At 41.1% G+C, this 20,952-nt stretch overlaps 3 protein-coding genes across 4 annotated transcripts; all 3 read right to left on the reverse strand.

Annotated features, from left to right (window-relative positions):
• Window positions 1-780: 780 nt before the first annotated feature.
• On the reverse strand, window positions 781-2,964 carry foxc1a (forkhead box C1a). The gene has a single exon (XM_067474659.1). The coding sequence runs from the start codon at window positions 2,677-2,679 to the stop codon at window positions 1,261-1,263; it is 1,419 nt and encodes a 472-aa protein (XP_067330760.1). The 5' UTR covers window positions 2,680-2,964; the 3' UTR covers window positions 781-1,260.
• A 1,417-nt stretch (window positions 2,965-4,381) lies between these two features.
• Window positions 4,382-14,356, reverse strand: foxf2a (forkhead box F2a). 2 transcript variants are annotated; one of them, XM_067474661.1, is made up of 2 exons: window positions 12,515-14,356; window positions 4,382-11,327 (listed from the first exon to the last, which is right to left on the reverse strand). In XM_067474661.1, the coding sequence occupies exons 1-2, from the start codon at window positions 13,439-13,441 to the stop codon at window positions 11,265-11,267; spliced, it is 990 nt and encodes a 329-aa protein (XP_067330762.1). In that variant the 5' UTR covers window positions 13,442-14,356; the 3' UTR covers window positions 4,382-11,264. The 2 variants fall into 2 exon arrangements, with proteins under 2 accessions (XP_067330762.1, XP_067330761.1); XM_067474660.1 differs by having other exon boundaries at window positions 12,490-13,830.
• A 522-nt stretch (window positions 14,357-14,878) lies between these two features.
• On the reverse strand, window positions 14,879-16,192 carry foxq1a (forkhead box Q1a). The gene has a single exon (XM_067474662.1). It carries the CDS (start codon window positions 16,032-16,034, stop codon window positions 15,201-15,203), a length of 834 nt encoding a protein of 277 aa, XP_067330763.1. The 5' UTR covers window positions 16,035-16,192; the 3' UTR covers window positions 14,879-15,200.
• Window positions 16,193-20,952: the final 4,760 nt, after the last annotated feature.

The following is a 20,952-nucleotide window of genomic DNA, read 5'->3' on the forward strand; positions in this document are numbered from 1 at the left end:
CTAACGACTGCCAACTCTTGGGACAACAATAAAACCCCAGCTCGACATATAATATTAAACCAATTTATTAACTTGCTCACTATTGTAGTCAAACGTCCAAAGACTAAAACAGTATACTGATGTCGCCATAAATGTCTCCGTCCGCGTCAGTATCGTGTCAGACTCGTGAGAATCCAAACATCAAAAGTGAAGTGACAACGGGACAATCTTTGGCATGTGTGGTATGATATTCAGTAAGCACTGGTATGCGCCTGTAAACACACAACGCAATGCAAAACAAAGTTGTGCTGTGTGCAGGCTGTTTCCCCGGATCTAGGCCTCGAACTCAGCATGATCTCCAAAGCATCAGCGTTTCCAATAGGACAATAACGATATCATTTGTATATAAAGCATAGATATAAACGTTAAAAACAAACATGCATTTCCTCTTTGGACGTGCGCGCACGAGGATCGATGCCAATTTGCCTTAGTATTTTGACATTCGTTCCAAAAGGATTTTTCCAATAATAAGATGAGAAGCAAATATATATATGCTTCCGGGGCATAACCCTAATGCTAGAACTGTGTGAGAATAGGGTCTAAATCTTTGCACCAGTTCAGTCAAAATATGAACCAACGCGATTTTGAAATACATTTCGATGAAATTAGAACCAGTTTAGAAACTAAGCTCATCAGATTCATAGATTCAACTCTGTGTCTTCCACATAAAACTAATACGCGCCAGACTGAGTGTAAAATATCACCAGTCTGTATTCAAGGCTGTAAGAAACGAGGCGTTACTTTAACTCACATAAAATGACAATTTATTAAACAAACAAACAAATCCTTCAAAATACTTTTCAACAAATGAAGTATCTTTGAAATAGTACGGCGATATACACGTTCCCTTTTTAACTCTTATAATGGAACAATTGTTTGGACATTTAAGGCAATTCAATTTAAAAAAACAAAACAAAACACTTTTGGTGTTTGGTCCATAATATCTGGCTACAGTTTAGAAATAAATTACTATATGCAATTTACACGTCAATGAAAACGGACATATCTTTAACATATCACATAAGCCATAAAAGCAAAGAGAGACTTACGTGTTATTTGCAGTAACACTGTTCTTTAGAAAAACCAACATCAAGTCTTTTGTGTTTGTCTTTTCTGTCTCATATTAGTCCATATGGTGTGGACAGGTATGATGGGAAAAACGCAGATTTTTAGTTAAGGAGTCCAAACACCGTGAGGAAAATGTTAAGCCTGTTTGTTTGGTCAGAACTTGCTGCAGTCATATACGAAAGCTCCCGAAGTGCGATAGATGGACTGGCTCGGTGGGAATGACATCTGACAGCTGTTATTTCCATTCACCGGTGAGTTATTCAAGCCAATTCTCTGGGATTCAAACATCTCTCGGACTGAGTGGAAGTTCTGCTGCTGTGCTGGGTAACCTGCGCCCAGATGGCCCAGGTCTCCGGCCTGGTTGAGGTACCATGAGGTCAGCCTCCCTTGGTGGGGATGGTGGCTCTCCTGCCCAGAGTTTAAATTGCCGTGGGTCAGAGAGGATGAGGTGGTTGTGACTGAGTAATCTGGCAACGTTTCGTCCACGGTGGTGTTCGGTGTCAAATGGTTAGATCTGTCCCCGGCGTACAAGCTCATGGCCTGCATGTTACAATGATAGGTGGCATTGGAGGTAGTGGAGATGGAGTTTTGGTTACACGGGGGACTATAGACAGATGTCTGGCTTGGGGAATAGTTTAAGGACAAAGATGGAGTTATAGCTGTCCTGGTGGAGGCGGTGAGGCTGGAGGTGAGCTCTGTGGCCCCTTGTGGAGACCCCCGAAGGGAGGTCATAATGTTGTCTACGCTGAAGCCCTGCGTCGAGGCCTGGCCGTGGTGCTGGTGGTGCTCAGAGCTGTCCATGCCGATGGATCTTCTGGAGGGGATGCTGTGCGGACTCCCGCTGGACATGCTGCTGCTGTCCGGACTCTCGATTTTAGGCACGGTGCTGAGGGAGGGCGATTCGGCCTGAGGTGGCGTGACCGTGCCGTTCTCGGTCTTAATATCCTGGATCCTCACGGGCTGGGAACCCTGCACCGGCTGCTCCTGCTCTCGGCCTTGCTGCCTCGACGGCGGCTCCTTCTGCAGCCGCTCTTCTTTCTCTTTCAGCGCGTCCTTCTTTTTGAACCGTCGCCTCCTTCTCAAGAAGCTCCCGTTCTCAAACATGTTATACGAGTCCGGGTCCAGGGTCCAGTAGCTGCCTTTCCCAGGCTTTTTATCATCACGGGGCACCTTGACAAAACACTCATTCAAAGATAGATTGTGTCTGATGCTATTCTGCCAGCCCTGCTTGTTGTCTCGGTAAAATGGAAACCTCTCCATGATAAACTGGTAAATCCCATTCAGGGTCACCTTCTTGTCAGGCGAGTTTTGGATAGCCATAGTGATGAGCGCAATGTAGCTATAGGGAGGTTTGACCATATCCTTGGGCTGAGGTTGGGGTGTGTATGGTCCATACGCCCGAGCCATGCTGGCAGGGTATTGGTCATGAGCTGCATGAGAGTACATGTTCATAGGTGCTGGCATCCCCGTGTATCCCCCTCCAGCAGCGGCCCGGTAGTAGCTCGGGTCACTGCTGATGTACGGCACGACGCCCAGTGAGTTGGGGCTGGAGACGGAGTAGCGAGCCTGCATGTCTTCGCTTTGATCCGGCAAAAATAAAGCTCCAAATTACGCAGACGGAGAGCTCCACTTCTCCCTCCTCTGAAGGACTGAGGCGCTCGAGAATCACAGTATGTCGCTGCTCTCTTCACAGGAACAAAATACAGTAAAGTCTTAAAAAACAGTGCAGCGGTGCTGGATCTCAGCAATGATCAAGCCGTCCCCATCTCCCTGTGTCCCTTTGAAGCGCACACTGAAAAAGTTCTGAACTTTGGACATCCGTCACCACACAGGACTTTTGCGCAGTTAAATTCTTTCCTCCTTTTTGCTGCCAGTGGAGCTCCTCCCCCGAAAGGGCTCGGGTCGTCCAATGGGAAGTCGGGCAGTGCGGAGAGAGCAACAAGTCACTGGCCACACTCGGGGCTTTTAGGAAAAGGAGACGAGGTGTTGGTAACTCCCAGCCGATTCCAGCTAAGGCTTCAGACGTGACAGAGCAGCACGCAGGATCAGCTCACGAAGTGCATGTGCAGGCATAAAGCAACAGGCATCCTCAACCAGGCCTGGAGCTGGCAGAAAATAAAAGGAACATTACTTAATCTTTCAGCCACATTGATCTGGATGTGACAGCATTAAATCATTCAAATGTCAATGTTTTGTTTTGTTTTTTTATTTACATTTTTTTATGCTTGATTTTCCATGAAATGAATCACGTATCCGTATTCGTATCCTTACTATTGTGTCCGTTTTTAATAGAAAACACTAGGACATGTAAACCAAATGGGGCCGTTAACGACCAGTCTTTACGGGCTAAAAGGTGCATTTTATTAGTTAAAAGAATCAACACCAGCAGGAGCCGAGTGTGAGATCAAAGCAGGACACAGCCTCGCATCACTGGCAGTAGGTAGTTAAGTGAGATCTCATCAGTATTCTCCTGAAATTAAAGACAGTTTGGCCTGAAAGAGGCCAGAGGTGTGAGAGATTATTCAGAAAAGGTTTGAAATGAAAATGTCTTTTGTGATGCTCGAGGACCATCGAGATGTGTTCGTCCTAAACATACACGTTTAACAATAAAAGAAAGAGAAAAAAAAAAAACACCCTTTTGTTGTTGACACGGACAAAACTCCTTTAATTCATTTTACATATTCAAAACATCCAAACGTGATATCTTTGTGACAACTGTGAATTTTTAGCCACGAGTTTTACGTGAAATAATGAGTCAGAAAAATAACAAAAACCTCTGTAAGCCGACCCCGAAGCCCCTGCTGTCAAAGGCGACCACATGAAATCGTTAATGGTCACTGGGAGGCAGAGATACAGTCCCAGTATCGCTGTAATCCTCCGCAGGTCGTCTTAATTAATGTCCGTGCAGTGCCCTGCTGCGGCGCTGGTTTCTCCTTACATGGACCCGGGCATGAACTTTTTCCACCGCCCTGGGCTGTTTACACAATTCACCATGGGCCTTTTACTTAATATCACGGCCTGCCCACCCAGCCATGCTTAACTCTTAATTATTTATTTACAAAAAAAGAGAAAAAAGGAAAAAGCAAATTGTAAAAAACACAGGAGCAAAAATGTATGATCGTAAATATATTATTACGAACAAAATAAACACAGGTATAATTGTTCATCAGAAGTTACGTGTTAATTTTATTTTATTTTATTTGTTTCTATTTGCCGTGATTGGGTCTTGTTTTATTATACAGGTAGGTCTTTATTCCTCATTTGAAATGCTGCATCTCGCTTGTTTATTTTTTTTTTACTCTTTCTCCGAGTTTTTTTTTTTAGTTTTTTTTTACAGGAAAGGAATAACGCACATTTTGAATTACAGCGCGGTACAAAACCAAACTCTTGATGATAGTTATTTCGAAGGTGACACACATACACAAAGAAAATCATTTAGCATAAGTATGAACATGGCTCACTCTGGCGTTCACAAAGGAAACTCGGGTTTCTGTACTTGGTTGGAAAGAGTGTGGTTGCAAAGTATTTATGAGATAATGCTGCCTCCTCGCGGCCAGCTTTAGTACTACAGTGACCGCCTGGCGAAAACAGTCATCATGAAAGGAAAAAATACCATCAGATAGGGTAAACTCGTGACCGTAAATAGCCATATTCACAGCTCTGAATAAATTTATGGTAAATAATATACTGTATGTATAAAAGCACACAGCGTTGATGTGTAACATGTGGTGCAATTTCACTCAAAAGTTGGTCAAGTGTTCCTATTTTACAAAACACCTCAATTTGCTGACAATCAGCTGACAAAACAAATAATGTGGATTCAATTGTGTTCCAAACCCGAAAAGGTGCAAAGTTCAGCATCTGCTTCTGTTCGTCACTAAAGCAACACAAGCATTCTGCTCCACACAAGACGACACCTTCTCATGTGGAACTACTGCATTGAAGTCAGAGCTGGACATACTTTTAAAGACGTCAGTGACTCCTCGGCCTCTTTTACCCCACAACCCCCTTCCCTTTTTAGGCAGCCAGAAAAATAAAGTGCAATTCTGTCAGAATTTTGGGTGAAAACTTTGAAGCCACCTCAACTACAACATTAATCTCATCTGTCAAATATTTTGCTTTCTCTTTCTATTTAGTCTTCAGAAATGAGAGACGGGGATTTACTGGGATATTATTAGCCCGTGTAATAACCAACACGTGTGGTCATTTTCTGACTCAAGAGAAAAAAAAGGAACGCATATAAAACAAAAAAACAGGGGTCAACAAAATAAATATCACTGAAGGAATGTTGTGGAAGAAACACGCAAAACCTTTTCCTGTACACTGAAACAACACATTCTTTGCAAATGTTAGTTGACACTAAAAGTCAGTCACAGTGTATCATGGCTGTCATCAACTGCAAATAATTACCAAAATGATCTCTTAGTCAGGTCAGACTGAGTTACAGTCACACAAGTGGGGCGGCATAATGGCTGCCTTAAAATATAACCAGATGAAATTAGCTGGGACAGGGACAGGGTTGTTGGAGTTCACATGGTCTTGATGTTGATTCAAATAAAACGGCTGAGTGTGACTTTATGTCTCCTTGTGTACACGATTTAGAAACCCCCTCCTGATTTCTTCTCATACGAAACTGCTTCAGATCTTCAAAGTCTTAATATTAAACACATTCACGTTTTGGATGATTATTGGATTCACCAACAGTGAAATCACCGATGTGAAACAGCAGCTATTCCCTAAACGTAAAAGCAAGTTGAGGTCTGGATTTTGACTGGGCCACAAAAAAACTCATTTGATTCAGACTGAGCCATTCTGAGCCACCTCAACCCACCCACTCTTATACTTTGGACCAATGTGTTGCTGCATAACCCGGCAGCAACAGAGCTTCAGCTCACAGGTTTATGACCTGACATTCTCTTTCAGGTTTCTCTGGTTGATCTCAGAAATCATGTTTCCCTCAGTTATGGCAAGTTGCCCTGACACAGCAAAGCACCACCAACAACCACTAGGTTTGTCCTTAGCTATGGTTTGCTCTGCGCTGGTGAAGTCACCGTGGCTTTATTCGTGAGTAGTCCGTACAGTGGGTGGTCCAACCAAGAACCGTTAGCTGTCATGGAATGAAGGCACCAAAAAAAAAAAAAAAAAAAAAAACGGTTTAATTGCTGGAACATGGAGGAAGAACAGGGATTGGAGACTGGCCTTGTCAAGTTAAGGCTAGTTTACCACAGGCATGCTACATGTCTGTTAGCATAATCTTTGTTGAAATGTGTGCTTGATTGCTCTGTTTGAATAACCAGGTATTTATCTAGGTGAACTGTGCATTGAGGCTATGTAGTCACTAAATCAGACAATGTTTAGGACTTCAGGTGGTCTGGATGCAAATTAGCCAGGTGTTGCAGCTTTATGGTAATTAGCCATGTGCAGAGATTGATGCTGGTTCCCTGTTTAAATGAGTGAGGGTTAAACATAAAATTGTATTTTCCTTTAGTGGAGAGAAAATGAGGTTCTAGTGGTATCTGCCTTCCATACTTTTTTTTTTTTGGTACTGTGTTTTTCAACCTGCTGTTTTGGCTCCTGCTTTATGAACAGCTTGACCCTTGTGTCCCTTGCAGTTGACTCAGGCCTTTTTGAGGTTTCGAATTGTGTGAAGGAGGAAAAGTTTAGGGAACTTGACATTATTTTATTTTCAATAACCTAAGGAATGTGGGCCAGTGTTGGCGTCCAGCTTTCTTCTTTGTAATAACTTTTTTAAATAAAGTTTTGGCTATTCTAAACATTCAAGTGAAAATATGCGTTTACAGTAAAATGAAGAGAGTTATAAAATAAACGTCAACATAAGCAAAGTACGTGTTATTAGTTATTTTTTAATTTTTATTTTCAGAATTTTTCATTTTATACTGTATTTTAAAACAATGCCTTTGTATTGGCCTACTCAATTTTATGAGGGAATCATATTTATTTTGACAAATTCTGTAGTTTTTTTTTCTTCTAAATAATTTTGTAAATTCCCGAGCCTATTTATAATTATTTATAGATGTGCGCGTGTGAATAAGCTATACAGCGCCTGACCCAGGGAACCATGCAATTCCTTTGGAGCTTCTCGCAATAAGAGAAGATGAACTTGGATTTGTTAACAGAAAGCACATTTATCCTGTCAACGTTCAATTAATTTGTGATGACAAAATTTTGTTGATGGCAACAGCTCATGACTCATTTATACTGTGTCAAAGCATCGGTGCAGGACCTAATAGATCGCTTCTTGGTTAATACATGTGACTTTAAAAAAATGCTAACTAAACTTAAATAATTAGCCTTATGAACCCGCTGTGGTCCACTTTTTAATAACCCACACACTACAGCGTGATGCATAGATGTACCCACTTGGTTGTGGTATGTTGCATTGGCCTTCTGAGAGGACGTTGAACAATATTATAACAACTAGAAAAAGTGTATAAGATCTTTGGGATCTGTGTGGTGCTGCGTAATATAATATAAAACTGTGTGCTCCCCGAGGGTCCTGGGCAACCACGTCAACCAGTCCAAATAAGCTCAGGTTATCCGTCTGCATGTGAGGCATCAACTGCCAGTGAGTGACGTTTCATGTCATAGAAATCAGAACTAAAATACAACAATAAAGTTTTTTGTTTTTTTTTAAACAGAGTCTTTCAAGCGGCTGCTAATCTCAAACAAAACTACTTATCTCTCCTAACTCTCTTGCGACGGAGTCAATTGATTTGATGTCGTCTGTCTGTGACTCCAACACAGTACCTATGAGGATAAATAAAAAAGAGACGCACATGTGGCAGAGCTGCGGGGACAAACGGCACAGTTTAAGCCAATGCAGTGGAAGCTTCTGCACACTGGCGCAGGTGGCGTGTGCACCTGCACTCATTTTCACAAGAGCTGAGCACCACCAGGTTTAAACATCTTCGCTTCAACAAATCAAATAAGATGTTTAAACTTGTCTTTGGGGTTTGCATGTTTTATGCTAGATTTGGCTTGAAGAGTTCAGAGATACACACAAGAATAAATCTAAATTTATTCTAGTGTTTGCTGATAATTCGCTGTAGTTGACACAATTCTAAAAACGTGTTATTTGATGAGATGGAGAGATGATGAGAGATTCTCTTCACCACCGTGAACAACATTATCAAGCTCTGTATAGTAGCTTATACTCTTGCAAAATAACAGTTTATTTGCTTTTGAAAGCAAAGAAAGTGTTTTGTTTTTTTTTAATGTGCAAATTTCTTAAGTGTTAACATAATTTCTCCACACAGTGGCAATAAAACGTATGTGAAGCCTTGGAAAAACTTATTTTCCTGCATTAATAAATAAAACGTGATTATAGTCCAGACATTGTGCCTACATAACATATAAACTATATGAACACAGCCAATAAATATTCACATTGCTGATATAAAACATTTAAAAAGTACTTTTATTAAATACAATCCACTGGCAGTAACTACCTGTAAGAAGTGTTTCCTTACAGAACTTCTCTTTTAGCTCATTGCTCAGTGTCTGTTTCAGGTTGAAGTCTGGACTGTACCTGGGCCAAAACCTTCTTAGCTTGACGTCAGTCTTTAATATATTTTTTATGTTCATGGTAATTGTCCTGCTGTATAAATCAACTTCTACTGTGCTGCAGCTCAAGAGACCTGTGAGAATACTAAGACCAAGTGGTATGATGCATTTATGTTGTCTTGCGTAGCACATTTTGCGTTTTAATGTTCTTCCCAAAGGATTCAACTCTAATGTCGCAACTCTACATTCTCCTTTATGCTGTCAGTTGTTAAGGCTCTCTTTGGCAAACTTCAGGAGTGATTTAACGCTTTTTCAAAAAGGATGTGGTCTCCTGGCACACACACCGTGCTTTAGGACATCGTGCATTGTGAATTACTTGTACTCAAACACACACATCAGCAAAAATGATTCCGTAACCCCTTCATCTTTGTTTGGCCAACTCCTAGGGACTGTAGCTGCATTATTAAATCATCATCCATTCAGAATCTGACATAGTACATCTATGCACAAACACTACAAAGCACTGTATGTCCAAATATCTACAAAGTGTCCCTAAATAACCTGACTACATTACTTATTTAATGATGTTTCTCTATTTTATTTAGAAATATATATTGATTGTTGCTCTAACCCACACTTCCATAGTTGTATCAATTATGTTATAAACGTAAAAAAATGTAACATACTTTTTCCAGGTTTAGCCTTTGTTTTTTTTTTACAACAATGTATTTTCATTGATTTAATTTGGCTTTTTTTCATTGATTTAACACTTTCACAAGTGGAAACAGATAACAAGTATTCATTACCTTTAAACTGGCCAGAGGGAACCTTTATGTGTTTCAGGGAAGACTCTTCCCAAACATGTATTTCTATGTTTTGTTTGTTTTGTTCATATATGGGTTTTGCACACTCTCATCGAAAACAGCCTGAACTTTTTTTTCTGGTAACCTGCAGATAAACCTTACATTTTGTGACGATTACAACTGTCTCAAAGGTCTTTCCTTCAACACCCAGCAAGCCATATAATCTATGCTTGTGCACAGTCTCAAACTGCTGTCAGGGTTCTTGCACAGAGAAAAAAAAGGCCATATCAAATCTCCGATTTTGGCAGGAGGCAAGTGGGAGACTGTGAAGTCAAGTGGAAGAAGATTCGTCTAAAAAAAAAAGTTTGTTTGAGCACTGAACTACAAACTACGCTGCACCAAACACTGCACATCATTGAAAACCATCACCCACACCGGATGAGAAAGAATTGCAGTGTCCATAATGTATGTTCAAAGATTAATAAACCTAGACTCAATGCTATAACTGCTTCAAAAGCTGCATCTGCTAAATAGTGAGGTGAAGGGTTATATTCTTATGCAATTAATTTTTGTTTTTTAATCCTTTAGATTACTTTGTGTATATCTAATTTATTTGTTAGCTTGTCTGACATATTATTTTTATTTTAAAAGGTTTTGTTTGGTCTTGGTGGTCAGCAGGTGATCAACTCTTTTTATATCCATTTTCCAGAGTTCACGGGCCAAGTGCATTTTAGAATAATTAAATGTGCACTCACTGTTTTCCATAACGAAGAGAGCCTGGGATTTTTGTAGGAGCACTTGAACTTCCCATCACCACGAGATGGCGGTACAGTCGCATATAAACCTACGCCAGTAAAATATTTTTAATCTCTGACTTCTCAATTTGAAATTGCATGAATGCCCTTTGCTAATTTCTTTCGCTTTACTTTACTCGTTTTTACTTTAAAAACAATTATGAAATAACACTCAAATAAGCGGGAAAAACCAGATAAAGGATAAATAAGACAGAACTGACGTTTACTGTATCCTCAGCGTGCGTGAAGAACTTCAAATGTTCGCTCTTACAAGTTGTTTTTACATAACATGAAACGTAATGTTAATTTAAATAAGAGAGGCCTATTTTAAATAATATGCTTTTTCGGGTGTAAAATCACGCATTTTTATTAAAGATAACTAGAGAACAGTTGGAATATCCTGGTTGCGCTCAACAAGACGAGAGAGGGGCCGTTCATACATTTAAATATGATCCGTTTTTTTTCTATTCTGCTATTAAATGAGAGACAAGTGAAAGTGTTACGGAAAAGGTACGATTGCCCACGATGTGCACTGTTTAGAAAAAGGGTTTGTGTAAGTTAAAGACATGTAAGTGCACGATTGGTATTTGAGAAGAAACACGTAAGAGTTATTTTGCAGCAACTGCATTGGACGCTTGAAGGACAGTTTTTCACATTGAACACTTTCAAATTAAGCTTTGAAAATAAATCTCTTTAATGGCTTGCTAGATTAAATCAGCAACAAGTGCACGAATATCGATATATATATATGTGTGTGCTATGATTTTTCAGTATAATGTAGATATTTCTTATCCTTGTGTAAAGTCAGTTTGTGCTGCATCAAGTCTCCATATCCTAACCATTGTCAAACTGCTAGACACCAGTCTTCAGGAAACAAACTTTGGTTACAAAAACTCAGCCTGAGGGTCAACGCGACTTGATCATTTGTGTCACATGACACATGGCTTCACGTCCTGATAGACACTCTGGTGGTGGTGGAGCTGATGATAGTAAGATCCTCCGGTGCTGGGGTGAAGGGAAGAGATTCCATTTATGTTCAATACGAAGTCCTTCCTGTCACACACAGGAGATGAGTGGCTGGAATATCGAGACAGTCCGACTGAAAACAAACAGGACACAGGAGGTCAAAACATCTTTCTTCAATCAGTGTTATTTTTATAAAACTGCGTTTGAGTTTTACCTCTTTATAAGTCTTTATTCGAGAAGGTTATTTAATCGGGAGATTAAAATTATACAATTTTAACGACTTATGATTATTTCATTGCTTCTTGAACCAAATTCAAGTGATTTGAAAAAAAAAATCTCGTTTGCGAAAATAATTTGGTTGACATTTATCTTTTGTGTGTAGTCATAAATTAAACAAGTCTACAGTCGTAGATATTAAATTGTGTTAACAGAAAAATACATTTTAGTGGGTCTATAGACACTTTGTAAACTATAGCCACAAGTAAATATCTAAAAAGATGTAGATCTTGGTGTAAGAGGTTCAAAACCAAGAAAATTGCTCTTTAATAGTAAATAGTTAATAGGGCAATTACAAAGAAATCGGTTATTGGCTATCAATAAACCCATCTCCGATGAAACTGCTTCTTAAAGGTTATTTAATTATGAAGGCCTATATAGGCCCCACAAGAAAATAGCAGAAAACCCGTAGAAGTATTAAGTAACACCAAACTATTGTAAATATTTACGGAAATTAATAAATATATCCATTGTAGAGAATATATTTGTCACCCAGGTTTTTACTGTATTTTGTATTTATTTTGCATATTTTCTATATTTTATGGTTTACACAAAAATCCAACTTTAATAAAAATGATATCAAAAATGAAGGAATTTAAGAAAATGATAAAAGCTGAAAAAGAAAGTGTATTATTTTTAATTAGTTTTTGTGCAACCGTAGGCCGACATTCTGTTTAATGCCTGCACATTGACCTGAGCATGTCAGGGTTGGTTTTCCTATGTTTTGGGGATTAAAATTATAGTTAGAAAAATTATTTACACGTGCATTCAAACTATACATACACGTTTTACATTTATCGGACAGGACAACGTGGTTCAGAAAAGAAAATGGGACTTTCAGATTATTTGTATAATACATTGTTTTTGAATGATGCAAAGAAATATATTATTCTGCTTACGCAAATCTTACAACTCATCGCAAATGTTTAATGTAAACTTTCATTCTTATGACTCGACTTGGTGAAAATAGTCTTCGGAAAATACGCTACTGCTTCCCATGGGCTAGAAAGAGGCTCTACCTGAAATGTCAGAAGACTCTCGTACATTATGGTGCAGATAGCCCTGATCCAGAGAGTAGCTTGACAATCCTGTATGCAGAGCAGAAGAAGAGCTACCGCCCGATGCCAGCGACTGCTGTTTGATGTATGACGGTACACCAGGTGAACTCCAGTGTGAGGCTGCATTTGCATAAGGAGAGTGACAGTCCAAAGATCCTACCATCGCCGGGGAAGACTGCAGGGGACTACTGCTGCTGTCAGGGCAGTAGTCCGCGTTAGAGGCCACCTGACATGCTGCCATGTACGATGACCCTGAGCTGGATGACATGTGTGGGACGTAGTGCCCCCCTCCGAGTCCATCGTAGCCCCCTGACATTGTATTTCCAATCAAGTCTATGTTATAGCTGTTATGACACGCTAATGAGCCCGAAGGGGATTGAAAATCAAAATTTTGCGGCAGCATAGACGCACTAAACCCGATACTACTCATCATCCTGTGCATTGGTTTTAAAGCTTGGCATTTCCTACGGAAGCCCCGGGGTCTGCGACGAAACGAGCCCTCCTCAAACATGAACTCACTGCCCGGGTCGATGGTCCAGTAGTGCCCCTTGCCAGGTCTGCCGAGACCCTTGGGCAGCTTTATAAAACACTCGTTCAGAGACAAGTTATGTCTGACGGAGTTCTTCCATCCCTGGTAAGATCCTCTGAAAAAAGGGAAGCGGGCCTGTAGGAACTGATAGATTTCGCTCAAAGTAAGCCTTTTGGTCGGTGCGCTTTGAATTGCCATCACAATGAGGGCAATATATGAGTAGGGCGGCTTTTCGGGACGTCTCAAGCCTGAGTTCGCCTTTTTTCCCTTTGCTGGTCCATTGTGCGCGCTGTCCATCACTGCCTGTGCGCTCAGCAGAGCCGCCGGACTGGTGCACAGAGGATTGGATGGATCTAAATGTTGCTGGGGGCTCTCGGTCGTCATGGTTTCGCGTCTCTTTTTGAGTCCGCCTGGGGCTCCGTTGCACGCGGGAAACTAACTTTTGCAGTACCCCAACGTTAATAAAGGTTTCCTCCTGTGCCTATTAAAGTAGTCAGCTCTGTGTGGTTCTAACTCTGAAAATCAAGAAACCCCAGCTGCTGTTCCTCCTTCCTTTCTCTGCCCATTGCTGGCAATAATCCCATAAAACAGGGAGAGTAAAGCTCCTCGATTTTGCTCGCGCATATCCACCCTGCCAAACACAACTCGACCACCTATCAATTCTTAAATCTCTCGCTGCCCTTCTATCCCCCCAAATCCCTCCAAGAAATCGCAACGGAACTACTCCCTCCCCATCTGGCCAGGATCCAGACTAGAAGCCGGACACAGCGCAGCAGAGTAAGACAAATCTCCTCCCATGACTCACTTTTCACAATTCCTCTGTCCACATTTGTCAGACCAATATTTGGCACGACACCCTGACGATATATAACAATTAAAGCGACCCAGGTCGGAGGAAGTGTCCCGCTATAGGCTCATACATGTAAATGATGTAGGTGGCGGTGACCCGGCAAGTGATTTTCTGTCTACGGGAGATTGAGTCCTGAAATGTTTGGGATCTGGTCAGGGTTAGGGCTCTGACATGAGGAAAAGCATGCTTTTTCCATCAGAGAGGGCCAGCATACCACACACAGCGTAGAAGTGTCAGTTTACCTCCCAGAGTCTGGATTACATCTCTGGGGGAATGGATTGCTCGTAAAATCTCGTTTGAAAAGTCTTAAGTGACCAGCGATTAAAACATTAAAATCCCTGTAAAGTGCATCATTAGTGTTTTTCCAAACCAGGGAGGCGAAATAACGCCCCGCACACCAGGAACGTTGAATCACATTTTACCCGGAAAAATCCGAAAGATCAGAACTTTCTAACTTCAGAAGAATAGCTCTATGTGAAAGGCATTTCTTCCTATTGTGGATTCGACTTCGGTTTGCTCAGGATGCGCCACTTCTGGGAACCCTCATCTGCGCATGTGTGGTGACTGAGGCGACAGCTATTCGGAGCAGACAGAAAAACACAAATACTTGCATGCCCCTATCCGGCGGCAGCGAGCTTCGAGGATTCCGAGAGTGAATATTTATGCGGCTGTTTCATTTGGCATTAAACAGGATGGAAGAAAACGGACACTGCTGTTATTATTATTATTGACCCTAATAACGTTTTCCCAATTAGAAATTTGACGGGATTATCTTCTTACTTATCAAATCTCTTACCTTTCATACCTGGATGACATGAGGCTTGAGGTTATTACAGGGGATGCCTATAAAGGACAACCACTGCCATCAGCAGAGATGAGAGAGATTTCGAAAGCCCCCATGAACACAACTTGCACTAACAGGTGGTAATCTGTCGCACGTATATGTTGTAGAAAACACAGACCAACGTGAGTTAATTTCGGTTTTTTATTTTATTATTTGATTGTAAATAGAATAGCACATTTTCAAAGAAAGCGACACAAAAAGCCAAAGTGCATAAGGTCAGTAACATTTACAGGACACAATTGTCTTAGGCAAAACATCAAATCACATAATGCTTTTTAAGAATAAAAAAAAATAAAAAATACCAAAACGTAACACCATGGCACCATAATGATGTGAAATCCCACGTTATCCTAAACACCAATTTCTGCCTTGTGAGCGTGGTCTGCTTCCTCCTCTGGGCCCATCATCAGTGCATATGGACGATTTCTACTCATAAAAAGACTTGGAAGTTAGTTAAGATATTGCAGCACTGTTTGGGAAAACAGTCCATAGGCGTTTGACACATGCGCAGCAGCATAGGGGTCCATATGCGCCTTAACGTATGGGAATGAGGCAGCTGTGTGTGAATGGGGCGTCACTGCTTCGGCGTAGCACGGCCAAGTGAATACAGGCGGGTAGCACAAATGTTCTTTGTTCGAGTCTCTCTTGAAGGGCCTGCTGAGGATGCTGTCTATAGCAAAGGAGCTAGTGAACTTGCCGCTGGCGTCGTTCGCGGGGGCTGCTGCACACTGCGAAACACTCGGCGACTCCTCTGCCTGCTCGGACACCTCCTGTTCTCTGCTGAACTTTTTGTTGATGCGCTTTCTCCTGCGCCGGAACACGCCGTCAGCAAACGTGTATTCGCTGTGAGGATTGAGCATCCAGTAATTGTCCTTCCCCCAAGGTCTGGAGGGGTCCCGGAGCACTTTGAGGAAGCAGTCATTTAGAGACAAGTTGTGTCGAACTGAGTTCCTCCAGCCAGTGTAGCTGCCCCTGAAGAACGGGAACTTTTTCATCAGATAGTCGTTTATTTCCGCCAGAGTCAGGCGTCCAGACTGGGAGTCCCGGATAGCCATGGCTATAAGTGCGATGTATGAGAATGGAGGTTTAGGTCTCCGTGTGTACGGCTTTGACTTGCTGCTCTCGCACGGAGTAACAGGTGTAGGACTGTGTGCCACGTAGTCCCCATCCGACCCCAGCTCCTCCTCAGTGGACAGAGGAGAGCGCACATTCCCGTCTCCATCACTAGACATCTCGAAATGTTTCATGTTATGGTGGCTCCCGCACAACACCTCCAACTTCATGCTGTTTGGCAGTGCTCCTTCTCCTTTATATGTCCAAAATATTCTCCGCGTAAAGTCCGTAAGTTCCGTGTGTCAAGACGCAGTCTGTTTCGAATGGAGTCCAATTACTTGCTTCCCCGTTGTCATACCTGTCTGAGCACTGAAGCCTGTCTCACCTACAACCTGTGAGCCGCGGTTTATATGCGTCTTACCTCAGGACCAACCCAAGAAGGAGGGGCTTTATAGGTCTGAAAGAGTTTGAGAAATATGTTCAAAATGCGTGCACGGCAGTATGTAATAAAACAATGGCTCATAGGAAAAAGTGCGTATAGAAATGGAAGAAATTAGCAAGAGTATGTTGTACATGAAAAACAAAAACCTTGAGGACTGACTCACCTGTGAACTGTGATCCGGTGAACATCCTGGGTCTATTTCACCTGAAACAACCAGGTGGCGTGTGTTTCCTTTGCATGTGAAAGGTGCCGCGCCTGCAGGTGGCTCAGAGCCGTTTGTCAAATTCAGGCAGTTACTAATTCTTTACATCCTCATAGTGATCAAAAATGCTCTACACTATTTTTGGCGTGTAGCATCTATATGACCAAACATGCGTAACTTGACAGCAGTGTAGAGACGTGCGTGTGCTCTGTTCAGCGCTTCCCTTAATTTGGCATGAAAACCGTTCACACCTAACAGCCCACATAGAAACCGCTTTATTGTGTGTTTTCTCTATAACAAATAGTCCTCGTTGCTCAGCACTACACGGCCTAAAGGTGTTGGAAGACTTTGGAATATGGGGGATTTATTTGTGATTCAATTGTCAATACAATAGTGAAAAGGCGGCCAACAATAGACTGATATCAATATTTCATTCTCGTGCATCGCTGCTTGACAGGCCAGTTCTCCTTCCACTCACCCCCCTCAGGTTCATTTGGTAGTTACGTTGAAAGTAACAACACATCTTTGTGAAATTAGTAAGTTTATTTCCTGCTAATTACTAGACCAAATCACTCGTTCCGTTGGTTGAACTGCAACATTGGCACCAAATGGTCAAATGGGAAAATAATATCTTCATACAGCAGATAGAAACCAATGTTGCCGCTGCTGTCACCGTGCTATAAGCGGTTTATGCTTTGCTTATGCAAACTATACCTTTCGAGCTGATTTGCATGCAAAAGTACATGTTTTTACTGTCGTAAATGTTTTGATTTTCAGGTAATAATCTGTTTGTGCTCAGCTTGACGCTCAATTTGCGGTGAAGTCATTATTTTGAAAGGTGGCATGTCGACGATATATACCTGTAAGCTAACCGCACAATGACAGCAGCTCAAATACCATGTATTCATTCTGTTCAATGCATGTAGCAGCTTGTGAGGCCGTCGGGATTCTCTGTGTATTCTTGTGTACATCAGAGTCTTCTTAATAACAGCTTATCAGCTATGACTTTACAGGTGGAATCTAGAATCAGTGCTGCACACTGCCAGAGCTGTGCCACATGTTATTAAGGCACATTTTACAAATGGGCTAAATAAGCATCATCATTGGTTAAAACATTTACTTGATATTATTTTAACTTGTTTTCTTCTAGAAAGACTTTGCAGGCAACATGGACCAAAATCATTTATTCACAATTTCTGGACGCTCATCACCAGAGACTGCTAACTACTTGCTTTAAAAGAAATGTTACTAATATTTATAACTAAAATTACAAAATACATCTGGGATCTATCTGTGAATTTAACAGCTTGTAAAAGATTTTTATATTGTGGAAGATCATATGTTTCAATCGTCTCTTAACTACAGACAATAGAATTAAAATTAGCTCAGAGTTTAGTTATGTGTCTCCGTAGTTAGTCTCCTCATTTAGTGACGTATTGTGCTGCCATAAATTACTTTAATGCCTCTTGTCTCAAACTTTCTCCGACAGCAAAAGTGTTGAGAGATTTATGAACACTAGTGCAGTGTCCTTCTGCAGACAATAGATCACAAAAGGCCTCTCAGTTTTTATTAACTCTGTTCACACCTGTAAGCCATGAAAATGGAAAAGCTTGTCGCTAAGATGTAGAGACGCTCACTCTGCCCATAAAAACTCCATATTTCTTGTCAAATTTGAAGCTGATTTTAAAATGTGTGTATTTGGGTAAAGCATACTGTCAGTATGACTCCAGTCTAGAGGTATTACCTCTTGTTGATATGCTGTCGATGTTGAAATGAGTAACACTTGGAAACATGCAGTCAGACTTCAATGAGTAACACCGTGGTTGTTGTTGATACATTTCAGTGACTTGTTGGCACCATTTCCATTTTCTAAACATTCAAGAATTTCCAAGCCATGGCAACATAATTAATCGCTTGCATATATTCAGGAATATAGTATTAAATTGATGCCTGTCTCCACACGTATACAGTGCATGGGTTGCATGAGAACTCCCTTATAATTTGGTGTTTATTGCACATGATATGTTGGAGCACTGCAATTCATCAGTTTCCTCTCCCCTTTTGTAAGCTCTCAGCTCCAGTTAAACAGCAGTAACTCATGAAAGAGACACAGTCTCAAGCCCATGACGTCTAATAAGTTCCCTCTGCCCAGTTGTTTGTAGAAGAAAATAGTTTTCCGGTCATTTGTCGGAGGGCATGAGGAAAAAGAATAAATACATTTAGTTGACTGCAGGTGTAAAGACCAAAGCTGTTAGACAGAAGATTTCGCTGGTAAGATCAAAAAGTGTCTCACGGCGTAAAGGCTGTAGTCAGTGGTTGAAAATAGAGACGCAATTTCATCTTGATTCCTTGCATTCCTTCATGCTATTTAAAGCAGTCATGTGTTTATTATCACTGTACAATACAACCCACCTCAAAATATTTCACCAGCCGCTAAGTACAAGTCTGTTTTGAAACCCTGTTGGCATTGTCTCTGTATTTAACTGGAGTATTATGGGTTTGCACAAACATGTGTGTGTTCTTAGTCATCAGCAGACGGCCTACGGTAGGGTGTTTTTCTTCAGGTGAATTTTTGGTCCCACCCTCTGGACACTTTCCTTCTTTTCAGCTCTGCCAACTCGGGTATCACGATTTGTTTGTATGGCAGTTTTGTTTTGCGACTTTTTGCTAAGTTTACCCATTTTCACGAGCCTTCATACCGCGCTTACATATAAGCAGTCTGTGGGGTGTAAATTGAAAGATGACAGCAAACACAGATCAAGTTCTCTCATGTCTCCTGAAAAGAAAATTGGCACTGGAGGAAGGAATGAAAGCAGGCTCTTGCCTGTTGCTGGTTTAGGAAGTTTCTATTTTTGTCTTTGCCATTTCAGAAATAAAGCAAATGAGCTGCCAAATAAATAGGGGGGGAAAACAACCCAAAACTGAGGCAACAAAAGACGTCCACAGGTGCTACTGCACTATAGGTTCTCAGCATGAGCAAACCACTCTAGCACCAAGAAGCTGCTGTAGCACAGTCATATGTGTAGATGTGTTATCAACTCTCTTAGGATGTTATGCAACTGTCAAGCAGCAAATGATCGCTGCGTAAAAATAAACCTTTTCGGTTTCACAAAGCTTATATTCATAATGCCAATTAGGATACAAAATATTATATTGTAACAAGCCTCAGACTATGGTAGTCGGGTTTTCAAGATGGTGAGAAGTATAAAAATTTAAAAAAACATTTTGAAATCTTCAAAATCTTACCCGTGTGATCTCTTTCAGTTCAGCACCATAGGCTATTTCACTTACCATTGACATGGTCACTCTGTGACCAAGGTTGGTGTGGTGGCCTGTTGGTGTAGCCAGGAGACTGGTTTATAGACATACACCTCATGCAGAGGGTCTGTGTCAGTCCACCACTCCACAACTCCTTTCTAATGTTTAGACTAAAATGGGGAACAAGGTAAAAACTGTCAAAGACGCAGCAAGATTGTGGCTGTGATAAGGATGTTGTTTATGCTGAAATAATTTCCACCCAAAAAGGGGGGTTAAAACATAATAACAGTGTGAGTGATGAAAATGAAGGCTTTAAGTAAAGGGGGGTTATTTTGTTCTCTATTTATTCTCTTGGGGTTTTGGGCAGTGAGGTCTGTGTTGAGGCGGTCTAGTAAGTGGACAGAGCACCATAAGCTGTTACTGACAAGCAGCAGGGCTGCAGAACTGTTAACATCATTACAACATGGTGGAGAGAAGGCAGGATCAAATAAGCCTTTCTGCTAATCCCACAAGTTCAGGGTCACCACAGCAGATTTGACCTTGTTCATATGTTGATTTGGCACATTTTACACTGGATGCCCTTCCTGACACAAACCTCCCCAATTTCTACTGGGACTGGGGATGAGGATGAGGAGGGGTGAATTTGGTGGGGGGGGGGGGGGGGGGCGGTTGGGGTAGCATGTATTCATTTACTTTGTGGCCCAAAGTTTAGAGAAGGACTTTGTGACCTGTCCCAATTTACCCCCAGACAGGCACGATTAAATCTGGTCCTCTAACGATGCACCAAACTCCTAAGCTGTTTTTCACCATAAACTACTTTGCAGTTAAAAAAAAAAAAACACAATTCGTAGCTTTTACCCTGTGAAGGCAGCTGTTGAACATTCGTCATCTCTCCTGATCTTATATATTGTAGACTGGACAGGTTTTAATCATCAAAAATGTCTACTGGTTTACAGAAGATGCTGATGCGGATAATGATTATTATTATTATTTATGTTTTTTGTTATTTATTTTGGTACAGAGATGCAGTTTTCTCCAAAGAATTTATAAACATCTGTGCTGCCATGCGTTTAGCACAGATACAGTTTTAATTTACGTAGTCTAATGGCTGCTCTGATAAAACCTTTACACACCAAGACTTATTATTTTACATATTTTTATATATTTCTTCTAACAATGAAATCATTATTAGTTTTTTAATGTAATGTTACAAATTATTATCAAAACAACGTAAAACTCCAATGGA

Source organism: Channa argus, chromosome 14 (assembly GCF_033026475.1).
Source record: "Channa argus isolate prfri chromosome 14, Channa argus male v1.0, whole genome shotgun sequence".
Classification (NCBI taxonomy): domain Eukaryota; kingdom Metazoa; phylum Chordata; class Actinopteri; order Anabantiformes; family Channidae; genus Channa; species Channa argus.